Below are 27,164 nucleotides of genomic sequence, written 5' to 3'. Positions count from 1 at the left end.
ACAAGGCTGGGATTAGTTTAAGATTCGCTTTCCGGTGTGACTGCTCTCGGGTTTATAATTAACATGTCTCCATGTTCAAGAATAACACAGCTCATCTTTGCCGTCGGGCCATTAGCCCATCCATTCCTGTCGTCACGCGAAAACGCAATGGTTCGATAATTGGAGGACGGCCAAAATTGCATCGCGAGAAAAACCTGATTAATGCGAGCGAACCTAAGAGAGCACCTGCCTGATGTGTTCACCGGGGTGTTTTGGAGGGGCTCTGGGGGTGGAGGGTGTCATATCAAAAGAAAAAAAAGCAATGGGTTGTAAGTGTGACACTGTCATGTTGCCGTGTTACTTACAGGAGTTGACTCTGTCACCCGGGTTATTCTCGTCCGTTGTCCTTTCTTTAGGAGTGCATCGGGATCCAGAACGTGTCGCGGCCGGTGTGCAGCGGAGTCCACTTCCTGCTCCACCACAGAGTCCTGTACGAAATCAGCACCTTCGGCCTCCAGGACTCTGCAGAGAAGGTGTGTGTGTGTGTGTGTGTGTGTGTGCGTGTGCGTTACAGATTTGCTGTTGATTTAACCCCTTAAAGTATGACGCACAGGGCCGTTGCGTATGGCTGTGTATCTCATTCTGTAGTCAATCCTTTAGTTCAATACTTGTGGTGTCGGGACGGACAGACAGCCAATCAGAACGATTCATTCCATGGTGACCCCGCCTCCTGTACTTGTCACTCGAAAGGCTCTCGTGAACGTTAAGGGTTTCCTGTGCCCTCAACGTTCAAGACCGCCGAGAGCATGAACAGTGCATCCCGATATTATTTTATGAAAGTACTAAGGTTTTAGAACGTGGTTCTCAGTCATTGAACCAGTTTCGATGGGCTCCTCTTCCTTAACTCTCACCTTGTTAAGCTGAAAGTGTGCGGTTAAGGACACAGAGCAAATATCTCAACACCTCAGACACACTCTCGTCACTTAACCTTTAAACAGCGCCCCCCCCCTCCGGCCCCCCTTTGTTTTATAAAGCCAACGGCTCGCACTAAATCCCCACAAGGTGAAGTCTGCCGGATATTTACTACCCTAGCGGTCCGTCTGCCCCTTTAATACCCGTCATAAAAGCCAGAGGAGTCTTCATAAAGCAGCCCTGTGCGCCGGCAGCCCCCCCCCCCCCTGCTCAGCCCTTTACGTCTGCTCCACAGGTGAACGCCGCCGCCAGCGACGTGCTGTTGTTCCTCCTCAAGGGGCGGCGGATGATGGCGCCGTCCACCTGGGACGGCTTCAATGCCGCCCTGCACCCGGTCGTACCCGTACTGCAGGTGAGGTCGCTCCCTCCCTCCCTCCCTCCCAGACCCCTCCAGTGTGTCGACTGCCAGGCTTGTTGTGATACCTTCATTGAGCTGGGCGGAGGGGGGGGGTGGAGGCGACAGAGTAGTCCATTACAGCTCTGTTAATGGAAAAGATGAATGAGCACTACGACAATGCACTTGGTTTATTTTTCCACACTCGACGCGAGCGTGATCAAAAGTTCAATTTTAGCAATCGCGCGTCGCACAAACGGCGGCGCATTGAGAGGTCATCTATTATTCGACCATTTGCATATTCACTGTGATATTGTTTATTTTTCTTCTCTCTTTTTTTTCTTGAGTATTGAGTAACGCAAGCTGGTATTAATTGCGCAGTTTGAGGCAGCGGCGAGGGCCGGGAGGGTGTCCATGCATAACCACGAGGGTTACGGCGAGCCTGTCACGAACAATTAGCTTCAGGGAGCTCACTGAGAGACGGGCCCCCCGCACCCCACACACGCATTGCAGAGTGATGCATATTTATCCACCGCCGCAGCACTGTTCTGTGAACACTGCGAGTGTGTGAGTGTGTGGTTGTGTGTTTGTTTCCATGTGTGTGTTTGTTTGTGTGTCTGACTTATTATGTGTGGGTTTGTGTATGGCTATGTGTGTGTGTGTGTGTGTGTGTGTGCAGGGGTACGCCAGCACCGAGGACCCTCTGGGTCAGTGTGTCCTGCTGCTGAGCGGGGGGTCCGATGCCTCTGGCTCCGCCCCGTTGCCCGACTCGGCCCGCCTCCGGGCCGCACTCCGCCTCCTCTTCACCAAACTGCCCACGTGAGTCACCCCCCCCCCACCTCCCCAAACCTCCAACCGTGTGTGTGTGTGTGTGTGTGTGTGTGTGTGTGTGTGTGTGTGTGTGTGTGTGTGTGTGTGTGTGTGTGTGTGTGTGTGTGTGTGTGTGTGTGTGTGTGTGTGTGTGTGTGTGTGTGTGTGTGTGCGTGCGTGCGCTCCCCAACCCCCCCCCCCCCCCCCATGTGTGTGTTCCTGCTGCATGTTTGATCAGTTTGACAATGGTGGGTCTCAGCGTGGGTCTGTGAAGCAGCAGCGACCGACCGACGAGTCAAGAGCTCTGTGTTCTGCTAGTACCTCCTGTCTCCCTGTCTTTCCTCTGATGAACATATTGCCTCTGTCTGCTGCGGTCAGGGGGTCGGCGCTCTGTTAGTACTGCCTTGCATCAGTGAGACAGGAGGTCGGAGCTCTGTTATGAATACCTTGGATCAGTGAGTTATGAGGTCGCTGTTCTACTACTTCTGCCTTCCGTCAGTGAGACAGGAGGTCGGGGATCTGCTAGTACTGCCTTGCATCAGTGAGTTATGAGGTTGCTGTTCTGCTACTTCTGCCTTCCATCAGTGAGTCAGTGAGGTGGTGCTCTGCTACTTCTGCCTTGCATCAGTGAGTCAGTGAGGTGGTGCTCTGCTACTTCTGCCTTGCATCAGTGAGTCAGTGTGTTTACATGACACTCAAGAAAGTCAAATTATTGGGTTAGTCCAACTATGATTGGATTATTAAGATGCATGTATACACCTTAGTCAAGCTAGAATCGAATTGGGTTTCTCATAGTCGAATTAAGACCCCTAGATTATTCAACTGTTAGTCGCATTAAGCGTGCATGTACGGATTGGGATTGGATTATGTGTTCTGCGCATGCTCGATATCTTTTCCGGGGGCCGTGAGCCGGAAGTAGAAGGAGACGATAGTCGTGTTGTTGTCGCCGTCGGAAAACGAGAAACAGCGATTTATATAAAAAGGTGGTGCAGAAGATGGAGGAAGCCGGTGAATGTAGTTAACCCCTATAAGAATTGTATCCCCGGCCGCGGGGATGTGGGTCATCAACGAGGTTGTAAAGTAATAACTTGGGCACATCTGACAAAATAAATGTTTTTTTCTCCCGACGTGTTTACAATCTTTATTCATTCATTGCACCGCGGCCGAACTGACGGGGATATTCTCTGATATTATGAATCTTAAAGACTGCGTCGGGTTCTCAGTCTCTCTGATACTTCCACAACAAGTAAAGCCTTATAGTGGGGGTTATCTCGCCCATGGGGGAGAAGGAATCTGGGGAATCATTCCGTGTTTCAATCTGGATTTCAGAGAGTCAAAGCCAAAGTTCCTTTCCCCTAATTCCTTCTCCCCCATGGGCGAGATAACCACCCACTCAGAGTCTTTATTTGTTGTGGAAGTACCAGAGAGTCGGAGACCTGACATGGACCAGAAGTGAACTGACAGCTGTCTACTGAAAACATCTTTCTCGAATGCCGCCTGAGTTTGTTGTTGCTGGTGACGTAAAGAGGTCAGCCGGTGGCTCTAATACCACTAGTTGAAATGGGTACAGCGCCACCTATCGTACCGGGGCATGACATGCTTCGGCCAATGAATCAATTTACTCACCGCCATGTATAACTGGACAATTGCAGTTGTCCAATTGCGGAGCATAGTCGAATTTTGGCTTTAATCGTATTAGGCTGTGCATGTAAACGTACTGAGTGAGGTGGTGCTCTTCTACCTCTGCCTTGCATCAGTGAGTCAGTGAGGTGGTGAGTCAGTGAGGTGGTGCTCTGCTACTTCTACCTGCCTTCATGCTCTGATCATCAGCCTAATCTGCGCGGGGGTGGGGGGGGTGCAATTGTGGCCTGAATATTAGATATATAAACAAATAAACAGTGGGAATTATAATATATATAAAACACTATTGTGGTCTTGCATTGGTTTGTATATTCAGTTGCTCCAGAGTTAATACATATTTTTACAACAATCTTTGAAAACATAACATGTATTTTAATCCTCTGGTTGCCATACACAGAAGAATACCTTTTAAAATACACTTGCCTTGAATGTCTTGCACCAACCGACATTGTACTTTGTACTTAATAAAACCCACACCCTATGCCTTGTACTTCAAACAGGGTGAGATTGGCAGCGGTGGAACACATCTTGCCTCATCTGGCTGGGTCTGGTGCCTCTGAGGCAGCCCGGCCGGAGCTGGACCAGCTGACGCTCTCCTCGCTGCCCGGCCTCTACTGCACCAAGAACCTGCTCGACATCACACTGGACACGTGCAGCAAGTCCTTCCTCAAGGTACCCAGGTCACTGTCCTGGCTCGCCCCGTCTCTAACCCTCCTTCACTACGAGGCGCCGCTCCGTCTAACACTCAGCCCTTCTTTCTTTCTTTCTTTTAGGTTTTATGAGAACCGGTTTTGATCAAACTCGTACTTTTCGGTGGTGAATGGATGGCAATGATTGCAGCATTTATTGTAGGGGGTCTTTAAAATGACCCTGGGGGTGATGACAATGCTCCAGCATGCAAAACTGTAATTGTATGCCACTCAAACAACTCTGTGTGTGTGTGTGTGTGTGTGTGTGTGTGTGTGTGTGTGTGTGTGTGTGTGCGCGCGCTCCCTGTGCAGGTGGAGTCGGTGGAGAAGCTGTTTGGCATCCTGACGTCGGGCGGCGTGGACCTGTCTCTCAGGAGGTCTGCCACAGAGCAGCTGGCGGTTGTTTTACAAGGTCAGAAGAGCAGCATCACCGTTGTTATATAGCCGTCTCTAGGATCCTATAGACACAGCCTCCGTCCTGGTCCCTCGCATATGAGTCAACACATTTTTTTCATTCTTTTTTTATTGAACATATTTTGATGGATTTGACAGACGAAACGGACAGGTGATAGGGTTGAAAGGGAGAGAGGAGGACATTTACATTTAGTGCATTCAGCAGACGCTTTCATCCAAAGCGACTTACAATAAGTACATTTGTTAGAAGAAAGAGAAACAACAATATATCTCTGTCGGTACAGCAAGGATGTTCATAGAACCAAGTGCTAGGGTAACCCATTCCCCGTAGACAACAAAGATAGCTAGGATAAGACACTACACAATGCTAAGTTCTATTTTTAAGTGCCGGGACGAACAACATACAATAAGTGCGTACATAAAGTGCCAGGACGTACAACATACTGTGGCATAGGATAATAGGTCGAAATCAAACCTGGATCTCTAGCTGATGGCTATCTGCATGGCATGCGTGTCTCCTTTAAAGTGGGTAGAAAATCCTGTAAAACTCGGCATCCTGTCTGCCGTCGTATACAGTGTAGTGTTGAAGCACCACCGTGAAATCCAATGGGAGCCAAACTGCAGCGAAACTATTCAGAACACATCAATGTCCTGGAAGATCTCAAGACGGGGGCCTTTGTGGATTCTGTACTCTTCTGCTGATGCAGGAGTGTTTGTCTTCCCACGGCCATATGTTTGTCAGGCAACGGGAAGAATAACTGAATAAACAAATCCTGAGGAGTATGCAAATGTTTACCGTCGACATATTGAATTCTGCTCTTATTTCCCCTCAGACGCAGCCATGCACGCCGCGCTGAAGGCTCTTGGCATCACGGACACGGTCGTTTCTTTCATTATGGAGAGTGTAAACGGCAATAAGGTACAGGAACAACAACCCAAACAAAGGAAATGATAATAACTCACAGAACCACAGATGTGGTACTGAGCAAATGGATGAATTAGGCTAGACACAATTCAACTGCTAAAATACAATCCCTCCCTTATCTTTTTAGAGGGGGAGAGAACAATGTGTGTGTGTGTGTATAGGCTTATTAATGTAAAACGCTTCCAAATTCAAGCACATGCATTTTCAATACATAAGTGTTTGTGTCTGTGTGTGCATGCGTGTGTGTGTATGTGTCTCTGTGTGTCTGTGTCTGTGTGTCTTTGTGTGTGTGCGTGTGCGTGTGCGTGTGTGTGTGCGTGCGTGGCATGAGGAGGATGATGAAGGCGGGCGTTTGCTAATTACATCAGACGGGCAGACTGGTCAGCCGTGATCTTTGCACTCCTGTTACAGCTCGCCTGCTTAGCCGCTCCGAGGCCTCGAGCATGACTCACAGCTAATGGTGTGTGTGTGTGTGTGTGTGTGTGTGTGTGTGTGTGTGTGTGTGTGTGTGTGTGTGTGTGTGTGTGTGTGTGTGTGTGTGTGTGTGTGTGTGTGTGTGTGTGTGTGTGTGTGTGTGTTAATGGTCCATCAGCCTGTCCAGTGTGGAGGTGGTCTAACGGGGCCATGGACATTAAGACGTGGACTAGATTGTGTTTAGGAGCGATGGCCGCAGGTTGCAACCACTCAAGCATGTGCTGTTTGCACCTCGTACATTTAGGGCCGCTTATGTGAAATGACAGCAAGGAGTGTGTGTGTGTGTGTGTGTGTGTGTGTGTCTGTGTGCGTGCGCATCTTTGTGTGTGTGAATGATCGGTCTTTCTTTAATCGTGTGTGTGTGTGACAAAGGGATGAAGAGATCGAGCGACAGAGAAAATTGGCCACAATTAAATGCAGTGTGCGTTCTCTCCCCCCTCCCTCCCTCCCTCTCTCCCCCCTCCCTCCCTCCCTCCCTCTCCCCCCCCCGCCCTCCCACCCGACCCAGAGCATGGACAGTCTGCTGGAGCCCAGCCTCTGCGTGCTACGGAAGCTGGTGTACGCCGACCCCGCTCTGCGCCACCGCCTCGCCCAGCGCTCCCCTCTGCTCCTCGCCCTGCTCAGGGGTACGTTCACAAGACAGCTCATTAAGGAACGCTCCCCGCAGGCAGTGCACTCTGAGTATCTTGTCTTCTCTGCGGTCGGGGTGGCGGCGGCGGTGGTGGTGGTGGTGGTGGGGTACACTCGTAGGAATAAAAACACACCCACACACACGCTTTACACACACATATACACATGCTCTTTACACACGCATACACATGCGCTTTACGCACGCACATGCACACGCGAGCGCACGCGCACACACACACACACACACACACACACACACACACACACACACACACACACACACACACACACACACACACACACACACACAGAAAGACACACACACACACACACACACACACACACACACACACACACACGCAGAAAGACACACACACACACACACACACACAAATACAGACAAAGTCACACACACACACACAAATACAGACAAAGTCACACACACACACACAAATACAGACAAAGTCACACAAACACACACAAACACACACAAATACAGACAAAGTCACACAAACACACACAAGCACACGTTTTACACACACACACACACACACACACACACACACACACACACACACACACACACACACACACACACACACACACACACACACAGAAAGACACAAATACAGACAAAGTCACACACACACACACACACACACACACACACAGGGTGTGAGTCAGTCAGCGACGCAACGCCGCAGACGATGTCATCACAGTAGTAAGCGGTGCGTTAGCAGGATGCTAATGAGGCCGGTGTGTGTGTGTGTGTGCGCTGATGCGCCATCGCAGGCTCCGTGCTGCAGCGCTACATCGCGCCGCCCAGGGCGTCTTGTGGACCTCCCTCATCATGAAACACAGCGCCAAACTAACAGTTGTTGTCAATTATGCCCAGAGAAATTAATTGGAGCCTTGAGTCTGACTCGGGTGGGTTTATGTATGAGATCGTACAGCATCGTTCTGACTTGAATGACAAACAGCGTAAAGCGTGTAACTCTTACGCCGCAGCCTTTGATTTCTGTTTGACAGGAATTAGGAATGATGTTTGTCAATAATGCAACCTCGTCAACCTCCATCCACGGCTTGGCGGCTTCACGTCACTCTACGCCACTCCAGGCGTTAAATAAAACCCATTGTTAGGGTGTGCGTCCCGCGGGAAAACTATTCTCCGCCATGTTCCTCTGGGGACTTTTTGTCATTCTCCGAAAAGGGGAAGGCTTATATTATTTTAAACACTTTGAGCTAAAGGGATGACGCAGTGGTAAAAGTAACAAATACATTAAAACAAAAAGGTGAAGACTGCAGTGGAAAAAGTTCCACGGTTCTCCGTCTTGGCTTCCCAAAGGCGTTGGACTCCCCGGTCATTAATTCCCAATAAATACACAGCCATCCTTTACCACAGAAACAACTCTGACTTTAAATGTTTTTGGGGGTCAAAAAACATCTCCATCTTCACCCTAATAACAGCCAAGCAAGCAGAGGCGCTGCTTAGGTACCGACTTGCACTTATTTATTGAGCTTTTTGAGTTTGTGACTTTTTTTTATATACTCTGCTCGTTAAACGTACTGCTCGTAAAGTAAAGTGATAAAGCACAGGGAGTGAGGGGTGTGTGTGTGTGTGTGTGTGTGTGTGTGTGTGTGTGTGTGTGTGTGTGTGTGTGTGTGTGTGTGTGTGTGTGTGTGTGTGTGTGTGTGTGTGTGTGTGTGTGTGTGTGATCCACATTAATTGCCCGGGGTGGGTCTTGTTCTCCCACAGCCTCCTTAATAGTGAAGGACAACGGAGGCGGTGGCTACGAGGCAGCTGTTCTCATGTGCTTGCTGCTTTTTGATGAGATTGCCACCGTTGACTTCTGGTGAGTTATCGATCGCAACCCTTTTATTTAATACCGTTTTATCGTTGATGTTGTCGACGTGATTCATAACGCAAACAAGACATTGTGTGTCCATTACGATCTAACTGTTTAGTACTATTGGGGCAATCTGAGCAGACTTGCACACGGCTTATTACCCGTGGAAGCCGACATTTTGTGCGGGAATCGAACATCGTAACCGCTATGTTATCCTGCCCCTGTTGCAGCGTGTTGCTCTCTGTTTCAGGTCTGGGAAATCCAATTTGGACGGGACTTTGGCAACTTTCTCTCTCCCACTATCAGTAACCCGGAGGTAACGACCCGACCCAGCCAGTTAAAAGTGTTAAGAATTAAAGAAATCAGGAACGAGAACGATCTGTGGTGAATCGGTTCACATATTACCATAAAACCCCCTCCATAATTGGACAATTTCCTCCATCTATTATTATTTCCCCTCGCAGGTTCAAAATCCCCTTCCGGGCGGTGACCCACCACGCAGTCAGCCCCTACTGCTGCGTGGTGACCCCGGCGGCCGACCTCCTGACCTTTGCCCCGGCCCGCCACGCCCTCCAGCTGGCCTGGAACACGGCGTGGTACTGCGGGCTGGACAGCCTTCTGGACGAGCTCAGGGGGTTCCAGAGTGATGTCAGCGAGTAAGGACCGCCCAGATGGCGTTTTTATCACTCACACTTTCTATGAGGCCAAAGATGGACTTTTTAGACAGCTTGGAGGAAAGATGGGAAATTGGAAAACTTTCAGCGGTGAGGCGCTTAGTGGACTTTGGGGCGTTTCTTGAACATTCTTTCTTTCCTCATTAGTTAGTTAGCAGGTGAGTAGAGGGCATGTTTTTTCTGTGGGTATCCATAACTTGGGTTACTCCAACTTTGTATAAGCTTTTAATTCAATTTAATTTGGCGACGATTGTTCAAGTGATTCCAGTGAAATATTTCATCCACGCCGTCGGATATTGTTTTTAGATCCCGGCTTCTCGACAGCTAAAAGCAAGACTGATACGTTCATTATCTTTTTCTAATCATGATGTGATTGAACAATTAAAACCATGACGATGCAGAAGGATCTCTCGACACCCCAAGCTCCCACGGCTGTGTGTGTGTGTGTGTGTGTGTGTGTGTGTGTGTGTGTGTGTGTGTGTGTGTGTGTGTGTGTGTGTGTGTGTGTGTGTGTGTGTGTGTGTGTGTGTGTGTGTGTGTGGCGGAGGGGGGGGGGGCGGGGGGGTCTTTCAGAAAGCTGTCATCCGTCTTCATTTCCTCCTAATGTGACCTAACGCTAACAGATGAGTGTGTCGCACAGCGCTTTAACTTTCTTAATCGCATCAGCAAAGGATTTTCTTTTGGAGCGGGCGGCAGATGGATCAATCCTCACAGAGCCAAACTCGCTGTGACAGTACGGGAGGGGAGCGCTTACCGAAACAAAACCGCCGAGATGAATCCTTTCCACCGGGGATGTGGCTGTTCATTTCTGGCGCCCTCTTGCACATGCATAATATAATAGCGAGTTAATTTGCGAGGGGAGCTAATCTATTACCCGTTCGCCGCACCTCGAACAAATACTCTCTTGTCTTCCTGTGTTTAGGCAAATCGCGGGAAACGCTAATTTTAGACCTCGCTTCACAATCCTCCCAGGGTTCCTCGTCTGAGATTGCCGCCTTTTGTTTATTTTCCCCGCCGCCGCCGCGGAGTGAGAATGTAGGATAAGTCAATCAAAGTTAGAGTCTCTCTGTTAAAAAAACGAGGAGGGAGGCTTCCGGAGGTCCCGTCTGTCCCCAACCCGGGCCGACTTTTAAATGTCACCCAAACCTCAGCCCCGCCCGCAGCGGCCTCAGAGGACGCCACTTGTCAAACACGTGCCTCACAACTCGTGTTCCGACTCCGGGGCCGAGGACCCAGAGTCGAGACGTCTGGGACGATGCCTGACCTTAAATGTCACTTGCTCACTATTAAGTCATTTTGGTTTTATTCAGAGTGGCTTGTTCTCGGTTTCTTCTCTGATTCGTTGCTGTTAATGAGCTGGTAGGGATTAGAACGTAGGTTATACTTCTTTATTATTTTTATATCATATTTGACCCCTAACCCCCCCTTCCCCTCTCACCTTTTTTGTTAAGCGACTTTGGGTATCTTGAAAGGTGCTATAAAAATTATTAAGTTATTATTAATATTATTATTATTAGTGCTCTTTCTATTATTTCTATTGTTATATTGGTAGATTTGCACTATTTTTATATTTCTTCCCTCCTCCGCAGGTTCCACCCGTCCCTGGTCCTCTCTGAGGCTCAGGTCCTCATGGTGCGGACGTCCCACCTCTCCACGGGCCTCCTGGACTGCGTGCAGGACATCGTCATGGCGGCGGGACACGGTTCCGTGAGGTCCGCCCTCGGCAGGCTCCGCCTCTACCTGTTGATTGACCAGCTGGCCTTCGCGCACGGCCAATCGCACGGCTGCAGGAAGACTCTGGGCTCGCTCAGCTGGCAGAGTGCCTTAGCCAGGTACATGTTTGGCCTTGGGTTTGCCGAGGTTTGATTTGTGTTTCTTGGGACTTTCACATTTATACAGTGATGTTTTTGTTTCACTTCTGGAGATTAGTATTACAACAAGGTTTTCTCTCCTTGATGTATCCAAACCATCACAGTGTGTTAGCGGCCCACAGAGGAAGCATACTGCTTAAGTCTTAGATGAGAACTGACAGGCCTCTCAGCTCTTTGTTTTAGTTGAGTTAACCTTTCATATTGCCAGGAGAGGAGCAAACGACTTGATCTAAAATGCTTTTTTGAATACGTGACCTTGCCAAAAGAGGAGCACAAAGCAGTATCAAACAATCTCAGAATACATGAACAGAGAGGAGAGCACTTCGGTTAAGTGGAAGTAAATCCCCTGTTTCAGCTCAAACACTAGGAGATAAAAGGTTTATTTTGTTCACGTCGACATGCAGTAGATCACACGCATAGTGGTTAACTACATAATAATAATTCATATAATTATCACTCTGTTAAATGTGTTGATAATTCTGCTCAAAAGCAGTCGTCTCTACAAGCCAATATTTACGTGCACTGAGGGATGTGATTATATGTTGCTTTTGATAACATGACAGTTTGCAGTTGTAATCACAACGCCACACAGTTGGTTTTTGGATACCAACTTCTTCTGAAAGATTGATAGCCTTCTTTTAGTTATCGAACAGGGAAACAACCTTAAAATCATCTTCAAAACATGGATATATTAAAGAACGCACACCCACTTATCTTAATCCCCCACATCCACAAAATGCCCTTCCCTTCAGTGTTTTACCCCGGGTTTAAAAGTCTAACTCCATGGTGCATTGACATACATGGTAGAACGTGGTTCATGTTGTCTTCACTCCATTGTCTCCAGGTTTCTCAGGGTGCATCCTGCTTGTGTGGAGGACGAGCGTTTACTGGTGGACATCGTGGCCTTCCTGAACGTTTACTTCGAACATGACCCGCGGACTAAAGATGCGAGAGAGACAGAAGACGAGGACCTACGATGGATACTGGAGCTTCTCCTTGATAAAGTACGAGAGAGTGTTTACAATTCCTGAGGGAACCTGGATGGCATTGTTTGCAATCTGATTACCACCAATTTCCCCCTATAGTCTACGAACTGAAAACAGTAGGCTTTTCTTTTTTTCCAGATAATTATTTTATGTTTAAATATTAAAACAAAGGTCATTTAGAGATCAGACTAAAATAACGCTGCTATATTTCTATATTGTATATCAGTCATACTGTCATTAGATTAAAGTGTCATTCGTTTCTCTCTGACAGCTAGGTGGCAGCAGAGGCGCGCTCCACTCACACCTCTAAGCGCTGCTTCAGCCTCCTTCATTGCCCTGTTTCCCCAGTACTTGTCCTTCTAACAGCAGTTGCCAAAGATTTATCCAGCCAAAATTTGAATTTCAGTGCTTTGACAACATATGGCAAGAACGCAGAGTAGAAACCATAACCACGGCGATGGAGACAGAGCAGATGTAGTCAACAAACCATAAAAATATGGAAATAACACCCAGACAGGTCACTGCTGGCTCGGGAACGGATTAAGAGAACACTCTCGAGTGACAATTAATCATGTTTGATGATGTCACAGTCCCGGTGACATCATAAACATCATTCATTTTATACCTTTGGCTTGGTTGTACTTGGAGGGGCCTGTGGGGTATATCCGTGGACCTGAAGCCTTTGTTAATGTCTCTGCTGCAGTGGAAGTCATGTTCAGAGCGCTCCCGAGTGGTAAAGGTGTAGCAAGCAATAACAGCGTGGCAGAAGCAGTGATTCCGCTGGGGAGCGGCGGCGCATTATTCCAGTTGATCTCGACTCCCATCTCCTGTCTCTCTATATTTAGGCTCTTTAAATGCAGCTCTTCCACCAGAACTCCCTAGATCTCCTCTCTGTCGATTGAGTCTGTGTGTTCTGTGATTACACGCGTGATTACATAGTGGCGAGCGCGCCAACGTTTGTACGCAGGATGATGATGAAGGTGTGTAATAGACACACACACACACACACACACACACACACACACACACAGCACACACGGCAAACGGCAAACACATTATCACCTCATTACTCCATTCTGACTCCAGCGCTATCGTCTCAGATCTCAGCCCCCTCCCCTTCCCCAGCTTTGCCCGGGGAGAGCAGGGATTGTGGCTCTTTGTAGCCGGCAGAGCTACTTTTAGGATTTAATCAGTCTCACCTTGGTCTTCTCATTAATGTGTATAAACAATGGCCCCCCCGTCCTCCCCCCCCCCCCCCCCCCCCCCCCCCGGAGGCTGTCACCGGCTCTGCACGCAGGGCGGATGCTAGGGGTGAGCAGCCTCCACTCGCTGTGCAGACTCCTCTGTAATTACTGCTCTGGTTCACGAACATCTGTCCGTCTGCATCTTTTACACTTGCTGGTTCATGTGCGCTGCGATGGGGGAGTGAGTGGGTGGGTGGGTGGGTGTGTGCGTGGGTGAGGCTGCTCTCTGGCGGAGGACTTTCTGCAGAGTTATAAATAGGTGTGTGTGTGTGTTGCTGCTGCCTGGCTCCCCTTCTATCTCCTTCTGTCTCACTGTCCCACCATCTCTTTTATCCCCCTCTCTGTTTTTAATATCCTTCTGTCTCTCGTTCACTCAGTCTCTTTGTCTATGCCGCTCTCTCATTCTGACTCCATCTGCGTCGGTGTCGTCTGTTTTATTAAACTCTTTGTTTCTCCATCTCTCCCTCTCTCTACCTTTCATCTCTTTCTTCATCTCTCCCTCTCTCTACCTTCATATCAGTCTGTCTATCTCCCTCTCTCTCTCTCTCTCTACCTTCATATCCGTCTCTCTCTCTCTCTCTCTCTCTCTCTCTCTCTCTCTCTCTCTCTCTCTCTCTCTCTCTCTCTCTCTCTCTCTCCCTCTCCATCTCCCGTTTATCTCTCCATCGCTCTGAATGTGTCTCTCTAACGCCCCCTCCCCCAGGACACGGTGTCCCTGTGCGGGTTCCTGCTGGTAGGGGAGGGCCAGGGCCCGGCCGTCCCGGGTCAGAGCGCCGGGGGTCCGGCTCAGGGCCAGGGGGGGGCGGAGGAGCTGCGGGGCCAGGTCACCCAGAGGCTGCAGAGAGAGATCAGTGGCTTCCTCAGCAGCCTGCTCCACCGTCTCGCCAGCACCCCCGACAGGTAGGAAGCTGCACTGCAGCTCATGTCTCTCTCTCTGTCTCTCTCTGTTTGTCTGTCTCTCTTTCTCTGTCTGTCTGTCTGTCTGTTTGTCTGTCTCTGTCTCTCTCTCTGTTTGTCTGTCTCTGTCTCTCTTTCTCTCTGTCTCTCTTTCTGTCTGTCTCTCTTTCTGTCTGTCTCTGTCTGTCTATCTGTCTCTGTCTGTCTGTCTCTCTCTCTGTCTGTCTTTGTTGGTCTCTCTGTCTGTCTGTCTTTTTGTCTGTCTGTCTCTGTCTTTCTTTCTCTATCTGCCTGTATCTCTGTCTGTCTAAATTGCAAAGTGCTTTATTGGCACTGATGCAAATAGTGGTTAGAAACAGTGGTAATGACAAAGGTGAATAATGAAAAGGGAATGACATATTATACACTGAATAAATGCAGACAAACACATCAATGATTACTCTCATGCTTTGATTATGATAACAGCAATTATCGAATGTAACCCTAGAATGGGATCACAGTCTGGTAAACACAGTCTGAAACCACTCATTGGTCCAGACCTTGGACTCCAGCAGAGCGGTTAACATGTCTGAGGATCTGAGCTGAATGTGCCATCTAACGGCTATTATGTATCTCTCAGTGGGACGGGATGTTCTTTGGTTTAGTAGCTGTCAATCAAACGCTTATCCTGAGCCTCGCATCAGCTAGAGCCCCGGGCAATGGAAGCCATATTGATTCATCTAGTTTTCCCTTTTTTTTACTGCTCTCGTATCTAGTTGCAATATGCCTGCATATTTGCCTCCAGTTTTAATGAATTGATTTTATTTTCCACAGGAAGGATAAATTAAAAGTGTTTGTTATGCGTCAAGTGTAGTTCAGAGGCTTGCTGCTCACCGCCGCCGCGGTGTTGGGCTTGAAGTGCAGAAGAAGCGAACATTGTTTGACGCCGTCACAATATTTAGAGACACGCTGATGTGCCTGCGAGTACAACACGCTGTGATTACAGGCTGTGATTACAGGCTGTGATTGGGATCGCAGTTCTGTTGCATTACAATACCGTAAACATGGATGGAAATGTCCCAGCTTTCCTTTATGACTGTTAGCGTCTAACTCTGTCTCTCTTCATATCTCTCTCTCTGCCTCTCTCTGCCCCTCTCTCTCTCTCTCTCTCTCTCTCTCTCTCTCTCTCTCTCTCTCTCTCTCTCTCTCTCTCTCTCTCTCGCTCTCGCTCTCTCTCTCTAGGATATGTTTGGCACTGGCAGGCCCATTCAAGAGCCAGCTGGCTCTCTGCTTGCTCCAGAGCCTGCGGGTGTCTGATGCGCCGCGCTTCTACGGTCTCCCCAGCCTGGAGAGGACTCTGCTGGGCATGGTCACCCTCACCGCCCTGCCCGGATGGAGCTCCCAGTGCCAAGACCTGGAGCCCATCGCCCTCTGCTCCAAGTACCTTGTTGGGCTGCTAGAGGTGGGTGTCCGTGTCCGTTAATCAATCTGTTATATTTATACAAATGTGTTCATGTTGTGGCGTGCTCATATCTAAGAGCCCCGAATGCTTTGGCAATGCCAGGAAAAGCATAAATGCCTGATTGCCCACAGAAATAAATGAAAGCACACAACAACAAAAAACGTGCAAACGCCACACAATACCGCCTGTGGAATTAATTAAAACTAAAAGAGAATGCGGTTATGAATTGCAATAGGTAAAGAAAACAACAACAAAAAAACATTGATTAGTTATGCTACACTGTGAAGCCTCTGATGGGGATAATCCACCTTGCCAATCCCATCTGTTCTGTTGTTTCAAATGTCCACAAAAAACATACACACCAACAAAAACAAACATAACGGCCGCCTAATGAGAGAGAGCAGCTCGGACAGGCGGTACGGGGTGGCTATGGGGTGGCCCGGTTCGTACCAGAGCTGGGGTTCGAGCACTCAAGACCGAACACATGGCACACAGGCACGCGCACACACGCACACACAAAGCCATCAATATGTGTTACTTTATCTCCACGGGCAGCATTGACATGCATCAATCGGCCAAGGCCTGGATGCGCGCAGAATTAGCCAAGGTCGTTGAACCGCGTGGCCCAAAGCGCACCGTGAGACACGCGCCGTGTTGCCAAGGCTCCTCATCCATATTTAGATGTGTTCTGCATGTCGTTAGCGCACCGCAAATTATAACGACTTGGACCGCTCCAGACATGCAAATGTGTGTCTTGGCTGATGCTCGACACTTGTTTCTGCCATGACGAGCGTATGTGGGAACCGAGGTGCAAACTGCCAAAGCATGTTTTATGCTTTAACTTAAAAGTGAAAGTGTTACTCATTGCGTTACCTTTTTTTGGGACCCTCTACTTGCATTTACAGTATCACCCATTTCAATCCTTAACTCTTGAAAAAAAAAAAAAAAAAGCTGAAAAAGGCGAGGTGCACTCCCGTTGTTAGGTCAACAGGGGGCGGGGTGAGCAACATGGACCATGGCCTGGACAGATGCTTTAATAGCCCCGCTAGATGAGTTCCTTCCTCAATCAAGAAGATGTGTGGTCGTGGAGTCAGCCAACCTTCCCTCTCCATTATTTGGGGGAAGTGTGCACTGGCGCCAACAAGGCCAGTGAACCCCAAGAGCTAATTTGTCGGAAGCCACTTTATGAATCGGCTTAATGGCGCAGAGAGAGCCTGTTTCTAGAATTGGCCGATTTGCTCGCGCGACGACATATTGTCGCTTCTGATTACTTCATTTGCATAAGCACTTCTGTGAATAGATTGGACTTTGTCTTGCTTTTTTTTTTTTTTCTCGCTTTTTACGATTCTTCTGTGTACCGTCGACAGACCTCTACCAGAGACTTGGGGCTTCAGTCTCTCATTCATTTTGGCGTCCAGATATTTCAGCCCCCATCCCCGTGAACAGACCTTCTGTCTCCTTCACCCCTCTGGCCTCACCTTTGGCCCCCGCCGTCTCTTCCGTCCCACCCCAGGGAGGGCTCTTGGCGATGGGATCTGGGCTCAGCCGGGTCCTGCCATCTCTTCATCAGCTCTCCGGCCGCGGAGAACACACGAAGCAAAACAATCAGCCCGGCTGTAATTAACCTCGGTTTAAAATGCAGAGATGTGCGATTCAGTGTGATGGTTTGAGAAGGGAGACGGTACATTGTGCTGAGCGGAAAGATCATTTGGATGATCACTCATCCAAATGTGATTCTGATTTAACACAGACTTTAACACAATTCAACAATTGTAAATGTTCCGATACATTGGGGTCACGAAAAGGGCCGGGTGGTCTACTGTGTTGAGGGGTGTTTGAGTTTGTCGTCTATCAATGGGATTCTCTGAAGCCTTATTGTGTGTGTGTGTGTGTGTGTGTGTGTGTGTGTGTGTGTGTGTGTGTGTGTGTGTGTGTGTGTGTGTGTGTGTGTGTGTGTGTGTGTGTGTGTGTGTGTGTGTGTCCCAAAACCTCAGGTGATCTCCTCGTTCTACGTGGAGTGGGGGGGGAACTCCATGTCCTTCATGGGTAAAGGAGTGACCAAGAACGCCGTCATCTGCCTCCTGCACCTCTCCCACGAGATGATGGCCGAGAGCGACGGCAGGGTGTGTGTAGAGCCGTATCGTTACGGGATGTACAGCTGTACACTGAGCCTACCCTCCAAAGTTTATAACTTCTTGGATTGCATCTCATGCAAAATGATCGATGGAACACGAAAGAAAAGACAACAACATAAGGTTTTGAGATGTCCCTCTTTCTCTTTCTGCTTCAGGACTTCATTACCCAGTGGTCCTTGGGGCAGGAGGTGGGGCCCGAGGAGGCCAACGGCTCCCAGCTGGGATTAGCCTGGCTCATCCCCCTGTGGGTGGACCGCGACCCGGAGGTAGGAGCACCACTCTTTTTTTTTTTTGTTTTCGACAAACTAAACTCTTTTAGTTTGACTTTACTTTTACAGAATTCGCTTTTTTTTTTTTTCTTCATACCATCGAGTGTGTCAGAGAGTTGCCTACAGGTGAAGTGCGGTGTACTGCGGTTCGGACCCTGAATCCTTCAGATGTCCAACACCTTAAGCACTAGACTATCCGGCGCTTTCACTCACACTCGTCCAACTCTCCCTGCTGTTCTAGTTAATAACGATTCATAAAGAGGCAGGAGGTCCCTGCTCTTCACCGCGGCAGTACGATAGATGCTAAACATGAAGGGTTGAGACAGACGCTCCCTTCCACAACACTGACGCGCGCTCGCCGACAAACAGGTCGGGGGGGAGCTGCTCACGCGCTCGCTGCTTTCATCGGGACAAGATGAAAGCAGCGAGGGCCTCGTCAGCCCTCACATGCTAGAAGAGAGAATAGAGAATCCAATGACAGCTGGGGGGTCTCAGCCCTCTCTCTGTCTGCAAACAGTCTGGAAACATCTGTAGGGTCGTGCTGTGACAAGGTACTGTCTGACTTGTTGACTTGTTGTCTGTCACCTCTGTTCTAAAGTAGGAAATGACCACGGTTATTAGACAATGCATCATGTTACTTGCAGGATGCAGTTATGTTCCGATGCGCACGTGACCAGTGCTCTTATAAGGTCACATGTTGATTATCTCTGCTTTGTACTATCTCTCTCTCTCTCAGTACGTTTACATGCACAGCTTAATCCGATTAAAGCCATAGTTCGACTATGCTCCACAATTGGACAACTGCAATTGTCCGGGTATACACGGCGGTGAGTAAATCGATTCATTGGCCGAAGCGTGTCATGCCCCGGTACGATAGGTGGCGGTGTACCCATTTCAACTAGTGGTAATGGAGCCACCGGCTGACCTCTTTACGTCACCTGCAACAGCAAACTCAGGCGGCATTCGAGAAAGATGTTTTCAGTAGACAGCGGTCAGTTCACTTTGGGTCCATATCATTTCTCCGACGCTCCATTGTTCCGACGCTCCATTGTTCCGACCTCTCGGTCGTATGCGGACTCCTCCGGCTGCTCTGCCAATGTTTCAGCTGTCTGCTGAGACATTGCTTTCTCCTCCATGTTCGTTTCAATCTGGACTTCAGAGAGTCAATGCCAAAGTTAATTTCCCCCAATTCCTTTTTCCCCCATGGGCGAGATAAACCCCACTAGGAGTCTTTACTTGTTGTGGAAGTACCAGAGAGTCGGAGAACCCGACGCAGTCTGTAAGATTCATAATATCAGAGAATACCCCGTCAGTTCGGCCACGGCGCAATGAATGAATAAAGATCGTAGTTATTTTACAACCTCGTTGATGAGAAACATTTAGAAAAATATGTACTTTTAATTCAGCCTTGGGTGAAATCGAAGCGTAGTTTGTACTGAATGCATGTTGATGATGACACTCCTTATAGGGGTTAACTACATTGGCACGACACCGGCTTCCTCCATCTTCTGTGCCAGCTTTTTAAATAAATCGCCGACCCAAAGTGAGTTGACAGCTGTCTACTGAAAACATCTTTCTCCCACCGGAGCAGCCCCTCCGCCACCCGTCCGTATACGGCATTCCCCGCCGCGGCACAATGAATGAATAAAGTTACTACTTTACAACCTCGTTGATGACCCACATTTAGAAAAACATGTACTTTTTTTTTTTTCTTTTTCTTTTACTTTTTTTCAGCCTGTGTCCCAGCCGCTCCCGCGGCCAGGACACAATTCTTATAGGGGGTAACTACATTCATCGGCTTCCTCCATCTTCTGCGCCACCTTTTTAAATAAATCGGCGTTTCTCGTTTTCCGACGGTGACAACAACAATTGTCTCCTTCTACTTCCGGATCACAGCCCCGGGAAAAGATCTCGAGCATGCGCAGAACGCAATTCAACGCATAATCCAATTCGACTCCGTACATGCACGCTTAACTCGACTATGAATCACATTATCTAGGGGTCTTAAGACTGTGAGTAACCCAATTCAATTTGATTTTAGCTCGACTAAGGTGTATACATGCATCTTAATAATCCAATCATAGTTGGACTAAGCCAATAATTCGACTTTCTTGAGTGTCATGTAAACGCACGTCTGTCTCTCTCTCTCTTTCACTCTTTCTCTCTATTTCTCCCTCTATTTCTAGCTCTCTCTGGCTTACATTTGATGCCACACACACACACACACACACACACACACACACACACACACACACACACACACACACACACACACACACACACACACACACACACACACACACACACACACACACTCAACTATTACCAGGCACTCTAACCCTCTTAATTCTCCGTCTCTCTTCATGCGCCCCCCTTTTCCCCTCCGACCCCGCCCCCCCCCCTCCCCCCAGGTGAGGTTCGCCAGCCTGGGGGTGGGCCGGGCTCTGTCCAGGGGTCCCAGTGGGTGTCAGGCCCTGTGCGCCAGCTGCCAGAACATCAGCGGGGGGCTGTGGGGCACGCTGCTCAACATCCTCCTGGACCAGCAGGAGTGCAGCATGGTCCGCAGGGAGGTACTACCGCCGCACCCCCACCACACCACCCCGGACCCCCCCCACCATGTCCAGTCGCTTCCTTCGTTAGCCACCTTAAACCGCCGGTTTTCCATTTCCGGTCGAGTGCTGTTTGCGTAGCGGCTTGTACGTTTGCACCGCTAGCGCATGTCTTGAAGGCTACGGCAATAGTTTTAAAAGTTATACATTAACAGGGGTCAAAATGTTATACATTAACAGGGTCAAAATGTTATACATTAACAGGGTCAAAATGTTATACATTAACAGGGTCAAAATGTTATACATTAACAGGGTCAAAATGTTATACATTAACAGGGGTCAAAATGTTATACATTAACAGGGGTCAAAATGTTATACATTAACAGGGTCAAAATGGCAAGTGGAGCCTGAACTCGTCCTCTCACTACAGTACTATCAGCTATGTATTCTCGCTTCTAACCGGAAATGGGAAGCCGGACTGGTCGTCATGGCGGCGCGCATTGTTTAGCCTGGAATATGGTGGATAGCCCTGAGTCCTAGTTATAGTCAATGGTGTTTTTACGTTAGGGTTTAGTCCATATTATTGTGGATTGTCAGGAAGTGCTAGGAGTGTGATAGGGGCTGAATGGATCTGATATGAAATGCAAGCAATAAAACCAAGCAGGAACAGATGTTAAGGGAGATTTCCGTATTGGAAAATAGTAGATTAATGATGAAGGGTCAGGGCTGATCTGTGCCCAGCTAAGACACTGAAAAAAAAAAAACAATCAGGCAAACTAATCCATTGAATTTATTCAAAATGATCTATTCATTTAAAATCATTTAAAATGTGTTGGGAAAGACAAAGACAAGACAAGAAATGGAAGGGAACCTGCCTGATACTCACTGTGGTTCTCCTTTAAGCATCTGCACTCATTCTCCTCTGTGTGACACATTGAGGCCAGGAGACACAAGAGATCAGGAGACTGTTGTGTATTACCAGGGAGCCACAGCTAGATGGCAGTGTTGTCCATCCTCTGGCTTCACCTCCTCTGTGTGTGTGTGTGTGTGTGTGTGTGTCTGGTCTGTTCATTTGTGCGTGTATGTAAATTTGTGCATTTTTTGTGCACATGTGCTTTTGTGCTTGAATGTGTGTGTGTTCTCATGTGTTTGTGCTTGTGTCCGTGTGTGTGTGCTTTCATTTGTGCTTGTATGGAAATGTTTGCATGTGTTTGTGCGTGTGCTTTTGTGCTTGAACGTGTGTGTGTGTGCATGTGTTTGTGCATGTTTTTGTGCCTGTGTGTGTGTGTGTGTGTGTGTGTGTGTGTGTGTGACTTTGTGTGTGTGTGTGTGTGTGTTAATGTCTTTGTTTGTGTGTGTGTGTGTGTGTTAATGTCTTTGTGCCTGTGTGTGTGTGTGTGTGTGTTAATGTCTTTGTGCCTGTGTGTGTGTGTGTGTGTGTTAATGTCTTTGTGCCTGTGTGTGTCCAGGCGGCGTTGATTCTGCGTAACCTGCTGGTGATGCCGATGCCTGCCAACGCGGAGGAGGCCAAAGACTCGAGCTGGAAGGTCAGTGGCCCCTTCAGCCCCTCTGTAGCCACCGAGTCTGCACCCAGACACACTCTCTCCGTCTCTCTCACTCACTCTCATTATAATACCCTCCATGAAACCTGGCGCCGGTCACTGAGTGTGACAAATTCCTGCAGATCCAGTAAGGTTACAACCGGCGAGTTTGCTGGTTGTTCGCAGGTTGGATTTGTAAGGATGTGAAGATAGCACTCGCTCTCTTTCTGTGTATCCGAACGCAAACTCAGTTCAATGTGGTGTTTAAAAGCTTTATGATAAAATATGTAAAGGCTTGATCATTTAAAATGTAAAAGATAGATTGACCTACAAACGATTTAAATGACTTTTTCCAAAGCTCTTTCGGCCATTCTGTCTGTCAGTATGTTTGGCTGTCTGTCTGTCTCGGTCAGTCTGTCTGCATATCCCCCTGTCTGTCTGTCTGTCTGTCTGTCTCAGTCAGTCTGTCTCGCTGTCTTGTCTGTCTGTCTCGGTCAGTCTATCTGCATATCCACCTGTCTCTCTCTCTTGTCTGTCTGTCTGTCTCAGTCAGTCTGTCTGCATATCCCCCTGTCTCTCTGTCTGTCTGTCTGTCTCAGTCTATCTGCATATCTGCATATCTCCCTCTCTCTCTGTCTGTCTCTGTCCGTCTGTCTGTCTGCATATCCCCCTCTCTGTCTGTCTCTGTCAGTCTCTCTCCTCCATGCTCTCTCCCTCTCTCGTCCTTCTTTGACTCACTCTCTCACGCGCTCTCTCTTGCTCTCTTCCTTTGTTACCTCTCTCTCTCTCTCTCTCTCTCTCTCCCTCTCTTCCTTCATTGACCCACTCCCTCTCTCTCTCCCCCCCTACCCCCCCCCCCCCCCCCCCAGAACCCGTGTGTCCATGACGAGGTGTCGGGGGTGTCTCTGGTGGGCCTTCCCGCCCTGCAGGCCCTGCTCTACCACTGTCAGTACTTCCAGCACGCCGCCCACGCTGCGGCCGCCTGCTACCGGGGACGCCACGCCTTCCACCTGCAGCCCCCCGCCGAGGGCCCCCGGGGGCCCAGCCCGCCCGGGAGCGCCGCCGGGGGTGAGGGACGTCATGGAAACAATGTGTAGTATGGATGGCTAGGATTGAATGTGGTCCCGGTTCCAATTGAATGAATCAAATTATATACAATTATTTAAGAAATAAGAAATATTTCATATTTATTTTATGAATAAAAAAGCGATAGTGCTTCCCTTTAAGTCACAAAATTTGAAAAAGTTACCAAGTACACATGAGGTGTAAATCTATAAAGTGAGCTGTGTGTGTGTGTGTATATTTAAATAAAGCTTGTTTGTATGTTTGCTCAGATTCAGACGACTCACTGAGTTTGTGGAGGAGCAGTCTTCTGGCAGCTGCTGTCAACCCCAGCAGAGCCTCCAGCTCCCTCTCCACCTCCAGCACTGTGGTTAGTGGAGCACAGACTCTGAGTCACCACACTGTCTCACTGTCTCTCGCACGCACGCACGCACGCACGCACGCACGCACGCACGCACGCACGCACGCACGCACGCACGCACGCACGCACGCACGCACGCACGCACGCACGCACGCACGCACGCACGCACGCACGCACGCACGCACGCACGCACGCACGCACGCACACACACACACATCCTCTTGCACACACACACACGCCGTTTCACACCCTCGCACTCTCATCTTTCTCTGACATAGTCACACACAGAGGTAGGCACACACACACACACACACACACACACACACACACACACACACACACACACACACGTACCCACAGATGCACACATGGGAGTGTGTGCGTGCGACTGACAGCATGGCTGTCCCTGTGTATTGCTTCCAGGTCAGGGGCTCTGGGACCCACTCCCCCACCCCGCCCTCCCCTCTGGTGGCTGCAGCGGACTCACCAGCCAGCCGCCTGGTGGCCCAGGGTACGGACGCACGAGACGCAACTCCAAAGCCCAGGAACCCAAACTTTACTTTTTCCCTCCTCTCCTCTCCTCTCCTCCTCCTCCTCTCCCCTCCTCCTCTCATCCTCCTCTCCTCCTCTCCTCTCCTCTCCTATCCTCTCCCCGTCTCCCCCTCCTCTCATCCTCCTCTCATCCTCCTCTCCTCTCCCCGTCTCCCCCTCCTCTCATCCTCCTCTCATCCTCCTCTCCTCTCCCCGTCTCCCCCTCCTCTCATCCTCCTCTCCTCCTCCTCCTCTCCTCTCCCCCTCTCCCCCTCCTCTCATCCTCCTCTCCTCCTCTCCTCCTCCTCCTCTCCCCTCCTCCTCTCATCCTCCTCTCCTCCTCTCCTCTCCTCTCCTATCCTCTCCCCGTCTCCCCCTCCTCTCATCCTCCTCTCATCCTCCTCTCCTCTCCTCTCCCCTCCTCCTCTCATCCTCCTCCTCCTCTCCTCTCCTCTCCTCTCCCCCTCCCCTCCTCCTCTCATCCTCCTCTCCTCTTCTCCTCTCCTCTCCCCCTCTCCCCCTCCTCTCATCCTCCTCTCCTCCCCCTCCTCTCCTCTCCCCCTCTCCCCCTCTCCCCCTCCTCTCATCCTCCTCTCCTCTTCTCCTCCTCTCCTCTCCTCTGGGGTGACAGAGCTGGGTCTGGAGGCGTAGGGCCGGTGATTCATTGGTTTTTATTAGCCGCCGTCGCAGCGCTCCGACAGGAACACCCCAACCCACCCCCCCCCCCCCCCCATTAATGCATCGGTCTTGTCCCGTCACCGGGCAGCGCGTTGTTCCCAGTGACATTAACTCTGTCATTGATGCTTTTATTAAGCAGCCCCACCAACTCCAGACAGAGACGACATAGGGGGGGGTGGGGGTGGGGGGGCAGTGTCACCACAGCAGCGATGCCCCCATTTATTCAGTGTGTGTGTGTGTGTGTGTGTGTGTGTGTGTGTGTGTGTGTGTGTGTGTGTGTGTGTGTGTGTGTGTGTGTGTGTGTGTGTGTGTGTGTGTGTGTGTGTGTGTGTGTGTGTGTGTGTGTGTGCGTGCGTGCGTGCGTGCGCGTGCGTGCGCGCGCGCGCGTGCGGCGTGCACCTGTGTGTGTGTGTGCGTGTGTGTGCGCAGGCCAGAGCGACACGGACACCAGCAGCTCGCTCCTCTCCCAGGACTCTGGCCCGCCGGCCGAGCGTGTCGCCATGGTGACGCCGGACCTGGTGACGGCCCACTGCTCCCTGCTGACCGGCCTGCTGGCCGCACTGCCTGACTTCACGCTCGCCGCGCTCCAACACGACCAGCTCCTGAAGGCGCTGGCGGGGTGAGACGTTCGCTCACCATAAACCCGGTCACCCCCCCCCCCACCGCGTAGCGGGGTAAGAAGCTAACATCGCTGTCAAGCTAACAAGCTAGTTAGCTTGATAGCTTGACACCGATCTTAGCTTGACACTCGCTAAGCCCCCGTTGAAGCCACTGAATGATGGAAGGACGAGCCGCCAGCATGCTGATTGGCCCGGTAGTTCAGGGGGCGATGACTGAACCAACCAAAGCAGAGTTCTGATTGGATACAGCTGGATCACTCGGCCAATAGCGTTTATCGGGAGCGGATTGTGAAGGAATGTTTCTCAACCTTCTGACCGTCGGATGAAGTAAAGGGGGAGGGGACTTTTATTCTTTCACTATGCAGCAGAAATCCTGAAGCACACAGAGTGTGAATTCTGGTTCATATTTAAAGCGACCCGAAAAATAAATAAATCGTTCGGTAGCACGCATAGCGCAAACATTACGCTGTTGCAATCCTGGCTCGCTTCAGACAGGACTCAAGTCTGTTTTGGGCGCGATAATCCAAGAGTATTTATTTCATGACATGATGCAATGTTTTGTTTCAAATTATAGAAGATGAATTGGCAAATATTCGCAAAGTCCTGCCAATGTTCCAAATATTATTTTTCTTTCCTTTTCTCATCATGGTCAAATACGCTGCGAAGCGTTAAGCATAGGAACACAAATATCGGGAGTCGTCAATTATCTTAATCTCTCAGGAAACCTGAGTGTGGGCGAAGTGAAACGGTGTTAAAGTGCAATCGCGACCGCACACCAACCGCCACCACCACCACGTCGTCTTCGTCTTCGTCATCGGTTCCATTGTTTACTCCCCTCCTCCCTCCGCAGGCTGCTGGATGCCAGGCCCATCGAGAGGTGTCTCAGCGAGCTGAAGACAGCAGCCACCCCGACAGGAGAGCAGAGAGCCGCCAGGAGCCAGGTGGGGATCAGCCCTGGAGCACAGACAATGAAAGGGCCCAGGGTGGGGGGCTGGAGGGTGGTGGGGGGGTGAGGGGAACGTGGGTGTCAACTTTTCAATGCTATTTCAATGACTCACCCACCAAAATCCATAGGTGGAGAAGGGTTTGTGTGTGTGTGTGTGTGTGTGTGTGTGTGTGTGTGTGTGTGTGTGTGTGTGTGTGTGTGTGTGTGTGTGTGTGTGTGTGTACTCAGTTTGACGTTGTTGTAGCAGAGGCTGACTGAGGTCACCTCTGTTTTTTTTCTGAAAGTTTTTTTTCCACTGTGGGTGCATCATTTGCCCTTGAGAACGCGAGAAATGGGCGTTTTTGTTTTGTTTGTCTTTAAGCAAAAACAACTGGGGGTGAGGAGGAGGAGGAAGAAAACACACAGAAATGAGAACAGCTCACTCTCCAAACTGATTTGGAGAGTTCTCTCTCACTTTCATTCAGTGTAACTTTTGGTTTGAAGCCTCTGTGTGGTTTCAGTTGACTTCAGATGAAGTCTTTTGAAATCCTTATCTCGGAACCATCGCGTGTGTGTGTGTGTGTGTGTGTGCACATGCGTGCGTTTGCATCCGTCAGGTTGTCACTCTGCTGCAGTACGTCTCGAGCTTCTCCAAGCTCCTGCAG

General features: G+C 49.6%; 1 protein-coding gene across 1 annotated transcript in view; it reads left to right on the top strand.

Moving 5' to 3' along the window:
* The window catches only part of rttn (rotatin), a 48,987-nt gene that overhangs the window by 13,981 nt on the left and 7,842 nt on the right, over positions 1-27,164 (top strand). The window contains 23 exon segments of the mRNA XM_084475235.1: positions 396-512; positions 1,187-1,303; positions 1,965-2,104; positions 4,237-4,408; positions 4,738-4,837; positions 5,673-5,758; positions 6,747-6,864; positions 8,625-8,721; positions 8,966-9,031; positions 9,180-9,371; positions 10,979-11,221; positions 12,105-12,264; positions 14,194-14,390; positions 15,609-15,828; positions 17,823-17,951; positions 18,119-18,229; positions 20,644-20,802; positions 22,251-22,328; positions 23,192-23,390; positions 23,657-23,754; positions 24,169-24,256; positions 25,384-25,573; positions 26,425-26,515. Of these exon segments, the coding sequence (XP_084331361.1) occupies positions 396-512; positions 1,187-1,303; positions 1,965-2,104; positions 4,237-4,408; positions 4,738-4,837; positions 5,673-5,758; positions 6,747-6,864; positions 8,625-8,721; positions 8,966-9,031; positions 9,180-9,371; positions 10,979-11,221; positions 12,105-12,264; positions 14,194-14,390; positions 15,609-15,828; positions 17,823-17,951; positions 18,119-18,229; positions 20,644-20,802; positions 22,251-22,328; positions 23,192-23,390; positions 23,657-23,754; positions 24,169-24,256; positions 25,384-25,573; positions 26,425-26,515 (3,168 nt within the window).

This window comes from Micromesistius poutassou (assembly GCF_964030765.1).
Source record: "Micromesistius poutassou genome assembly, chromosome: 11".
NCBI classification, from domain to species: domain Eukaryota; kingdom Metazoa; phylum Chordata; class Actinopteri; order Gadiformes; family Gadidae; genus Micromesistius; species Micromesistius poutassou.
The sequence above is the reverse complement of the archived record's forward strand: the minus strand, read 5'-3'. Positions and strand labels throughout refer to the sequence as shown.